Source organism: Miscanthus floridulus, chromosome 11 (assembly GCF_019320115.1).
Source record: "Miscanthus floridulus cultivar M001 chromosome 11, ASM1932011v1, whole genome shotgun sequence".
Taxonomy (NCBI): Eukaryota; Viridiplantae; Streptophyta; class Magnoliopsida; order Poales; family Poaceae; genus Miscanthus; species Miscanthus floridulus.
In genome coordinates, this window is record NC_089590.1 from 64,438,762 (window position 1) to 64,449,442 (window position 10,681).

At 45.0% G+C, this 10,681-nt stretch overlaps 1 protein-coding gene and 1 pseudogene across 3 annotated transcripts; both read right to left on the reverse strand.

Moving 5' to 3' along the window:
- Positions 1-1,747: 1,747 nt before the first annotated feature.
- LOC136493263 (vesicle-associated protein 1-2-like) lies at positions 1,748-5,395 on the reverse strand. Of its 3 annotated transcripts, none has more exons than XM_066489327.1 (9): positions 5,044-5,394; positions 4,740-4,810; positions 4,530-4,611; positions 4,317-4,432; positions 4,084-4,239; positions 3,964-3,996; positions 3,833-3,874; positions 2,501-2,578; positions 1,748-2,102 (listed from the first exon to the last, which is right to left on the reverse strand). In XM_066489327.1, the coding sequence occupies exons 1-9, from the start codon at positions 5,099-5,101 to the stop codon at positions 1,995-1,997; spliced, it is 744 nt and encodes a 247-aa protein (XP_066345424.1). In that variant the 5' UTR covers positions 5,102-5,394; the 3' UTR covers positions 1,748-1,994. The 3 variants fall into 3 exon arrangements, with proteins under 3 accessions (XP_066345424.1, XP_066345423.1, XP_066345425.1); XM_066489326.1 differs by having other exon boundaries at positions 3,964-4,002; XM_066489328.1 differs by lacking the exon at positions 3,964-3,996 and having other exon boundaries at positions 5,044-5,395.
- Positions 5,396-7,288: 1,893 nt separating this feature from the next.
- Positions 7,289-9,464, reverse strand: LOC136493262 (uncharacterized; annotated as a pseudogene).
- Between the last annotated feature and the right edge of the window lie 1,217 nt (positions 9,465-10,681).

Here is a 10,681-nt window from a genome sequence, read left to right on the forward strand (position 1 = left end):
ATAGGCGGGATACCACGCCGCACACAAAAAGAGACCGCGACACCTGTTTTTGTGCCCCCACTGTGTGGACCCCGCACTACTTCCCGTCCTGACCGCCGCACCCGAACGCTAGTGGGTCCCAGTCACTTGCCCCACCTAAAGATGCGTGACGGAGGCGTTTGCTGGTCCCAGGTACCCCAGCAGCAGCAGGCGACTGCGGCAAGTTGTTGTCTGCCAACCACCGGCGCTATTGCAACATGTGCAACACCTAATCTACTTTTACAACATCCAGATGAAACACTTGCAATATACGTATAAAATAGATGAAACACTTGAAACATACTCTTGAAACATCCGTGTATAACCATAACAACGTATGCAACATCCAGATCTACTTTTGCAACATCCAGATGAAACACTTGAAACATATGCTTCAAACATGCGAGTATAACCATAGCAACATATGCAGCATCCAGATAAAACACTTGAAACATACGTCTGAAAACACTTGAAATGCTTGAAACATAGGCTCGCAACATGCATATCTTGTCATTGCAACATGTGCAACATCACATATCTACTTTAACATCCAGATGAAATACTTAAAACGTGTTGTCGCCTGCGGCCACGGCCTATCTGGTGGGAAACTGCGATAGTCAGTAAGCTCGGGTCAGGGGAGCGTCGAGAACAACGATCCAGCGTACACCCAGGCGCAGTTGCAGACCTCCCCTTCCTGCCACGATGTCTTCGGCCAGCCACGAAAAACGATGTCCAGACCGACGGCGACCTCCTCCTGGTGGCGTCGGGGTGGTGGTGGTAGGGTGAATGTCGTAGCCATGACGGGCGAGGCAGACTAAGGCCCGACAGGGGATGAGGCGTGCGTGCGACAAGGGATTGGGCACGCGCGCGGTGTAGGATGGGGCGCGACAAACGACGTAGGATGGGGGCGCGGTGGGGGATGGCCGCATCGGTGAGGTGGAGTGGGGTGGACGGACGGCGATACAGCGCGGTGAAGCCACGACAGGGCAAGGCAGAGTGGGGAGTAGGGGCAAATCCAGCGTGGGGGCTGAGGGGCTCCAGCACCTCCTACCCCCTTATGTTGTCCATAGACCCCCTATGGAGCTCCTCTAAATTTGTGGCCATGGATGAAGAGGAAGGAGAAAGAAGAGGAGAAAGGGGAAAGAAGAAGAGAAAGAGGTCCGCGTTTTTCGTATTGTTTTAGCACTAACAGGATGATATTTGATAGTCAAACAATAGGCCCATAAGCATTGAGCACGCTTTGTTGCCTGCTCGAGTAATTGGGCCTGGCTCAATAGGTGCAAAAGGTGCTTTGGGCCTAGCTCCACCGAAACGAGAATGGAAGACATGTTTTTTTTTCCCCAAGACAGGCTTCAAATAATAAGATAAGATGATTAAGAGCTATAAAAGAATAGTTGCACATAACAAATATTGTGATAATTATTTGTTTAGTTTTATCTCATGCAATATGTTCTCGCGCGACCAGCTATACAATATCCAAACTCGGCTAGGCTAAAAAAAAACATGACAATGTTGCTTGGCCAGGCCCAGGCTAACCAAATACAATACAATACAATACAATACAGGCAACCAAACATGGCAATGTTGGGTTCGCTCGGCGCCTCGGCCTGAGCCTGTCCACCGAGGGTTTGGCTCCCACAGCAGGCTAGGCTTGACTGTTACACAAACCAATCAAACCCTGGATGCCTCATGCCTGAAAGGATTTAACCTCAATGGTCGACCAAAAAGATATCATTAATTACCCAGTTTCTTAGTTGCACACACTAACATAACAGCTAACACAAGATTAAGGACACAGACTTATTGCCCGACAACCTGTGTGTGGTGACTGGTGACTAGCCATCCCAAGCACGCAACTACGCAAGACACCAGATGAATATGGTATGGAGTAGCAGTGTACATGTGAAAAGTGCATTAGAAAATATAATATTGTGAGGAAAACCGGTCTAACATGACGCCGAGTCACACGAGATCATCTATCTCTTCATGATATATCCTAGTAGCATTCCCAGGAGAGCAATGGCCACCACGACCACAAAGGAGAATCCACCATTCTGCTTGCTGACTTCCCTCCTCAAAAGGTCCTATTGAGATTCAGCAAGACTTTTTAGTTACATATGTACTATTTTTTCTACATGCAGAGCTAGTTATGGATGCAATATAAAAAGTTTGCCTAGAAAATCATGTATATCACCTTTGTGAACGCACTGAGTTATGAGCCTAAAGAAATGTAAATAGATGCATACATATATGATTGTAAAAGTGTCAAAAATAAGAAGGAAAAAGGATTAGAGATGAGTTCCCGGTGAAAATATAGTATTCAAATTCAAAATAGTCAGATGTGTGGACGTGGAAAGAGCTAATGTTTCCCAGGGAAAAATGCACATATTGCAATGAACCTCAACTACGGGGAAAAATAATCTGCTCCAATGGAATAGTAGAGCATGTGCAAAATGTTTGCATAAAGATAGAATGCACTAACCAGTTCCTCTCGAAGCTTCTTGTTCTGCTGAATAGCAGAGTTTCTCTCTTCTGTCAACTTTGAAATCAAAGCAGATGTCTACACAGAGAACAATAGGGATAAGGTGCCTTATTCACAAAATGCAACTCAAATGTTGAACTGAACCACATTAACTACTTTGTGAGACGAGTTAACAACAGTGCTAAGATCTAATAATAACGCTTAATATTTTGTGAGACCAACTACATCAGACAACTTCACAGTTCACACTAACTACAAAGGACCAATGGGCAATGGAGATTGCATAAATCAATATCAATCCTGAGGTGGATGCATACAAGGGCCATGTCAAAATATACACAGGAGCGTGACAAATTGAAAATAAGTATAAACTGAAGCTAGAAACATCAATCAACACAACAGCACCCTGGAAACTTAACCAACTCCACTGTATGGATGTTAATGCACAGTGCTGCAATCTTGTGCAGGTATAACATATTAACGTGTACAATGACTGAGCAGGCTAGAGCATAAACATAGTTAATAGTAGCTTATGTATCTCCTTGCACAAGGATCCAAATCAAAATCCCAAACTTCCAATAATACAAAGGACTATTAAAGTGTGCATATATTCTAGCCCAATGGTATAGAAAAGCAGAACATCATCAGTTTTGGATAATTGCTATCAACCTGTTGTAAAGTGGTTTCAGGTTTCAATACAGGTTCTTGATAGAATTCTATCGCACCACGTGATGAGGCTTAAGCTGCTCAATGTCTCTTTTTATAAATCTGACGAAGGTGCATAATATACGCTAAAATCATTGACAGGTGCCACCGTGCCACACAAAATTTACCAAGTCAGTCTCAATATCTCATTAGCATTTGAACCGGCACTCCTAACTTCAAGGTGTAAGTGTGGCTCTCTAAAATATTAATCATTCATAGTTGTAAAGCACATGAGCTGCAAAATTCTGGAGACAACAGCGGCACTCCTAACTTCAAGGTGTAAGTGTGGCCCTGTTCGCTTGTCTTATAATCCATACTTTTCGGCTTGTCTTTTCAGCCAGAACAGTGCTTTTCTCTCACAACAAATCAGCCAGAACAGTGTTTCAGCTTGTTTTTTCAGCGATATGTGATGTTTAGGTACCATCAGCTTAGCAATGGTCCTGTTCATTGTAGTGGTCAACCACTCAATTGACACTTTTTTTTGTAAAAAAAAAGCACAGGTTTTTATCCCCAGCCCCCAAGGCACCTTGAGATTAATTTCAATGGAAGATTCAAGTGCAAGCTTCGTTAAGAATTGATTGAAACACACACAGAGGATACATTAAGATTGTCTTTACTGGAGCTCACCTCGGAGGTGTAGTCCTCTTGATCTTTGTGAGTTTTAACAGCCTGTAACCAGCAATGAGCACAGAGTAAGTTTAAATTAGTCTGAGAAAGAGAAGTAATCTGTAAATGTGCATGAATGTTAAGATACTAACGGAAAACAGTGGCTCATCAGATTCCCTCGTTGTCTGCATCTAAAAAGTAACCAATCATGGGGGAACTATTGATGGACAAACAAGGAAATGAAACAAGCAAATAACATTTGCAGGCCGTACCTCTTGATAATTCAAGTTACTTCCATCAGACAATGAAGCTCGGGGTGACGAGCCTTCTTCAGATCCCTCACGCACTGGGGATGGCGGTTTGGGTGGTGGGACGTAGACAACCTTCAGCTTAACCTCATCCACCACATTACCTGATTCTTTGGTAAACTGCACAAGGTACAACCTCAAGCATTTCGGAAACAAGCATCTGCTGGAAAAAATTTCACAAAGATTACAACATTTACCATATCTCCAGTGATGTCCTTGACTAAGGTCCCTTCCGCCACAACGACACTTTGCACAAGAAACTTGTCCTTGCACTGCATGTCTGGTGGTGCCTCCTTTTGTGCTTGCATTGTCACTGAGAAATTGCAAAGGGCGTCAAGCGTTTCGGTAATAATCTGGGGGAGGCCCACGTAAAATGAACTTGTAGGTAAGGAGATGAGTGTTGGAATTACCGATGACATCACTGGTGGACCGAGGTGGTACAATGCCGCTGTTCGGCCGGACACAGTACTTCTTCGGGCTCGTTGTCTTAACCTAACAGACACGAAATCCACCCAAATCATTAACTACTACTCAACGTTTCATGCAGTTGCTGACTTCTATGACCTTGACAAAGCAATCTAGCCGAGTGGGAAAAAGTGGCTTCAGAATACCGAGTTTACCTTAAAGCCGATGTAGTCATCTGTTCTGTTCGTCAACTGCATAGAGCACGAGATCTGCTTCTTTGTCTCGACTGCGTGATGATTGGGGCAACAAACAACGAGAGAGAAAATCAACGCGACAACAAAGCCAAAATTCCCTCGACATTCTTATTCTTAAATAGGGAAAAAAAAACATGCGGGAGAATCTGTGAGCAGGCACCCGAGCAACAGCCCAAATTCCGCTTCAGAAAACAACACGAAAGCATGTGCAGGAAACGCTTTAACTAACTACGACACGAGGGAATGTTCGGCGGAGGAACCGTACATGGGAATCGGAGCTCGAGGGGCTCGATCTCGAGCAAGTCCTTGGAGTCAGACCCCATCCCGCCGCCGCTGGAGTCCGGGAGAGGGGACGCACGCTCGGGGCGCTGTACGGACTTGATCCGGGGGTGGCAGCCTGGCAGGCCACGCGGGCGAGCGAGGAACTAGGGTTTGGGAAGCGAGGCGGGTTTGCGCTCGCCCACAGGAGCAGGGAAAGAGCCTGGAGTGGAGTGGAGCGGCAGCAGCAGATGCGAATTTGGAATCGCCGTAGACAACGGGAGTTGGTAGGAACTGGGAAAGAGCGGAAAGAGGCAAGGAACGCGGGCTGGTGCGACCTCTGTCTGTGGCCATGTGGGACTCGGGAGGCGGGCGACGCTGCCACGCTGGAGGCGAGAACGATCTGGGTTTAAAAAGACCCATGCCTTTACCGCCGTTTCCTTTCTCTGGAAAACGGCAAAAAAAAGTTTGGTAGGTGAATGCTCTAAAGAGCAATAACGCATTGCAATTTGCAATGCAATTTTAGGTGTCAGTTTGGCTATTTATTTTGAGGTAGGTGAATGCTCTAAAGAGCAATAACGCATTGCAATTTGCAATGCAATTTTAGGTGTCAGTTTGGCTATTTATTTTGAGTCCATGTCGTCCGTCTATAGAACACTCAAGTGTCTCTGATGCCCAGAACACTTGACTTTTGTTCTTCACACCTTCATCCTCCTCTCAATGCACCGCTGTTGTCCACCGCCACGCCGCGGCGAGGTACTACGGAGCTCCAAAGAGACCCTACTGCACCCGTGGCGACATCCTCCGCCGCCTAACCTGGCCCAGCCGCCTCCATTGCCGCCCGCCCTGGCAGCGTCACCACCGCCTCCGTCTCGCCACTGTCTCTCCCGCCCCCACCCCTGTCTCTCTAAAAATCTCTTCTAAGCCCGTCAGAGATGGAGAAGAGAGGGAGAGGCCAGAGATGGAGAAGAGGTGGCATTGAGTGTTCCAACACTCCAGTGAGGTGTAGAATTACCGTTTTCTTTTAACCGTAACCACGAATTTCATGCAATCAAACTATCTTGTGTCTGCGTTCCAAACAAGACATGGAATTGGTATTTGAAATTCATGTTGACGTTACTCCTTGTCTTTGTCCCAACTCATCATATGACTTGGCCGTTCAAGCGTGGAGTTCACTCATTTTAGGCGCTGGACCATCATGGAAAGCTTTTTTAAAAAAAATACAGAGAGATTCGATGGCTGTAGGTTTGAACTTTTGACCTAGTAGGCAAGGCGTAAGGTATCATATACTAGTCTCAAGATACATTAGGTCGGTTTGTCGTGGTTGCCACATGATATGGTGTTACATCCGTATCAACAAAGATTACGCAGAGGAAACGTGACTTGCTAAACTTTGCTTAGCTTGATTAGCCTGCACATGACTATCACCTCACAATGAGGAGACTGAAGATGCAGTATCGCAGCAGGAAAAAAAAAAGCCAAAAGCAGCTGATTCTGTTGACATTTTGACAACATAGGAATGGAACCTTTACTCCCAAAAGGGGAATGCCATCTGGGCGATGTAAAGGGTATACAGTACTAGTACATTCAAGGAACGTACACAGTGATGTTGCTGTGTTTAGTATGATGCTCAATCAAATGGTCATGTTCCTGTATATATATACTACAATAATTACACAGTTCAAAGTATGAAGTATCTAGCAGCCTGGTTCCTGCTCCAGCATAGGAGCAGCTGCACTATTTACCACAGGCAAAAAAAGAACAAAAAAAAAACTCTTACAAAACGATTGCCCAAGCATTGTGGGTTCTCAAGGATGTTCGGCCTTTCTGAACGTCCAGCAACTAAAATCGCACCACCGTCAACATGAAGAGCATTGTTGCAGGTTGAAGTACCATGAGCCCCCCAAAAAGAAGGCACCTCAAGCTTTTCTTGTATGACTTACTGGTTCATATCATCACTTTCTCCATACCTTGAATTTCTAGCAAAACTGAGTCCAGCAAACCAGGCAACACGCATCAATTGGACTCCAAGGGCAAGTACCCACCAGGATACCAGGCCACGAAGACTTTGCACCATCCAGCCAGGCGCACTGATTTCTTCAGCTAACTGGAGACCCCTCATCAGCTGTAGTACTCGATAGCCTTCATAAACCACTGGAGCTACCAACCATACCGGTGATTTCCAATGCCATGTAAGCATCTCAGTCAACATCTGTACAGACAGGAGTAAAAGATATGGTCCAAGCAGCACTGTAAATGGAATGAATGGTAGTTGTGGCTGCAGAGTGCCCCTACGGGATGCAAAAAACAGGGCAAATGGAGCAATAAAGCCTACTATGGTAGCAGCCAGATTCCAGAACCTGTAGGAAATTGGGATCTGCCTTTTCAGGTCCAAAATATTGTTCTCTTGACGGCCGCATGCATCGGCCATAAGGAAAAACAGCATCGCTCCCATATTAAAAATGAAGTCAAGTCCGACTAGAGATAGAAGGCCAGCAATGTTGGCAGCATGAAACACTGAAGACAATGGCAGCCATAAAGTTGGAACTATACCCGTAACCAACAGAACTGAAGGCCCTAGTAGCCACATTGGCAGTTTAAATGCCTTTAGCTGCCAAGAAGGTTCATTATTCACCTCTACAACATCTTCATCACTCTGGAGGATTGGAATCTGTGGAGCTTCTTCTGTATCAATAGGTTCAACAACAGCTGTTCCCTTGATGATACTGCCATCATCGCCTGCAGAGGCATATGGAAGAGAGGTTTCCCATGACAAATTATTGGTGCATTGCAGCACAAGATTTTCAAAATGGCCTGGTCGCAAGGGTTTCCAGTGAAGAGACCTTGGCAAATTGGTCTGTCCACTCTCATGAAACCTCCTCCTAACAAATACTTTGCTTAATTTTATTTGTGAACGAAGCAGAGAGGCCATGGTATAGGATGTCAATCTGTCTCCGGAACCACAAAAGAAGTGAAACAAATTAGCATCTCTAATTAAGTCAAGAGAAATTCAAAATTCAGATATAATAGTAATCCAAGTTCATGTCTGTTTAAGAACAGTAAAGCTAAAACAAAATTTAGATATAATGGTTGTCTTAGTATTTGATTGCCTTTGTATCCAACATAAACACTTGGTTGATGGTACTGAATCAAGGCATCAGTGTCTGTAACCAGTGGATCATAGATTCAAAAGTAATGGCACAATAAAGAACTTAAACTTACTACAGTACGCAAATGCATACTGCCTGATTTCAGTAAATGTTTTAATAATTTTTTGTTAATAAATTGGTACTAAAGAATTGAACTCCAAGTTCAGCTCTTGCCATCTCGTGTTTGTTCTCTAAACAACATGAACATACCAGCTAGGCTTTGTACCTCCCTATTGGTAAGATGCCTTCAAGAACAACACTGAAGGTCTAAAGCCAATGCTCAAGGACTTAATGGATGGACAAAACATGCAATCCCTTTTGGAGATGATCACCTTGGTTCGACAAGAATAAATTAAGAATTGTCTAATAAACTACAGTTTCAACATCAAGTGCGCAGCACGACTAACTAGGTAACTCCAATAAACATAATATTCAAGAGCCAGGCGAAGCATTAAAAGGTTATGCCTAGAACTGCAACATTTTCTGGAACTGATAGGATTTACCAAACGTTGAATGAACTGATGCTAGTAGAAATCCTTTACCTAAGTGTACTGACATAAATCAAGTTTAACCACACTGATTCTCAAGAATTGAGAAACGACAGCTGTAGCAACGAAATCACAAGTCACAACCCAGCATAACACCCCATTTGCACATCAAGAAATTCAGGACCTGTGTGATAGCTGACTAATCACCACCACTTCTGATCCCTTGGCTGCTGAGGTTGATAAACTGCCTAGGTATGATGAGTATGATGACAGAATTAACTCAATCGAGAATAAAAACTCGCAGACCTGCACCAAGGCCGGATCCAATAAAAACTCGCAGATCTGCGAATCTGTTTGGCTGCTTGCTTTTACAGCAGCAGCAGCTGCCATGGACAGTGCCTAGTTGCAGCTGCGGCGCTGTTTATACCACCAGCAGATGGACAGTGGCATAGGTGTATGCATGTACACCCGATAATTTTTGTCAAAAGAACGAAGTTGGTAGGCATAATACATGTATACACATACTCTTACACTTGTGACTAGATCAGAACCGAATACAAATACCTTAAATTAGGGTTCCGGTGCTCAGTTTTGCACAGGAGGGGGAGGGGGGAGGGGGAGGGGGCCAGGGGGGCATACCTGGTACGGTGGGTGGTCGTCGCCGGCAAAGGATCCGACGAAGACGGGGCAGCCAAGAGTACGGCGGCGGCGGGCGTGTTCCGTTGCTCCGCCTCCGCCTGGCCCCGTTGATGCAGAAAAGGGCCGAATCGAGCGTATAGCTATCGGGCCGCGCGAGGAGAACGGGCGAAGAAGAAAAACAGCTCGCAGTGGCAGGAGAGCAACGGTAGGACTGTAGGAGAACGGCCCATGAAACTGATTCTTAAAAAAAGTTAAATGTTTCGTTCTTTCTCGGTTTCGTTTTCCTTTTTTTTCTCTTTCCTTTGCCATGATATTTGTTTGTTTTTGTTTCCGTTTGCTTTTTTTTTTACAACGACACTCAAAAGAGTGTCTCATATATGATATATATCGAGGAAAACAAAGACTAATACAGAAGATGGATAATAAGACATAAAATGACCTCTAAAAATAAGAATACATAAAAAAAACAAATCGGTTGTTGTCGGTGCGGGATCCACGGGATACCCCGCAAGGAAGGGAGAAGACCTAATCTAATTAGGATTCTTCCCTTGTAATCTTAGTAGCAGTATTACTCTGTAATCCTACTAGGAACTCTCATTATAAACCGACTAGGACTCTGGCCTCCTGACTATATAAAGGAGGGCAAGGCTCCTTAGATCGGGAGTTGAAGACAACAATTGTACAACACGACACTTTAGAGTCAATCCAACGCAAAGGCTAACACCGACGTAGGGCTATTACTTGATCCACGATCGAGGGCCTGAACTAGGATAAATCGACTGTCTCTTGTGTTAACCATAGAATTCTGCATACGCTGAAGCCCAAACATACTGCCCCGAGTACCCCCGTGGCAGGCTATCGGTGGTCAAACATCGATAGCTGGCGCGCCAGGTAGGGGCTTTCGGCGACTTTGCATCCGAGAGCTCGATGGATCTCGACGACATGATCTTCACGAATGGATCGACCTTCATCTTCGGTTCATGGATCTGCGAGGCAGGCGATGATGGCAAGTTCCAAGGCCGTCTCCGCGAAGATTCAGATCATTATCAAGACTATCCTAATTCGACGATAACGACAGATCAGCTTGTCGAAAGATTCGCACAGCTCGTAATGTCCAATCCGACTCAGTTTTCACGACTTCACGCATCCGATTGAAACTCAAGTTCCGCTTCCGAAACGAAGTCTTATCCGAGTTCTTTCGGAAAACCGAGTTCTTTTCTGACAAAGCTCCAGAACATGACGTCAACCTGTCAAGAATACTACTCGGAGTACACCCAGAGTACTTCAAAGAAGTCGGGTCCTTTTTCGTTCGGACTCCACAACATGGCAACATCTTATCAGACATGGCACGAAGGATCCACTTATCCCA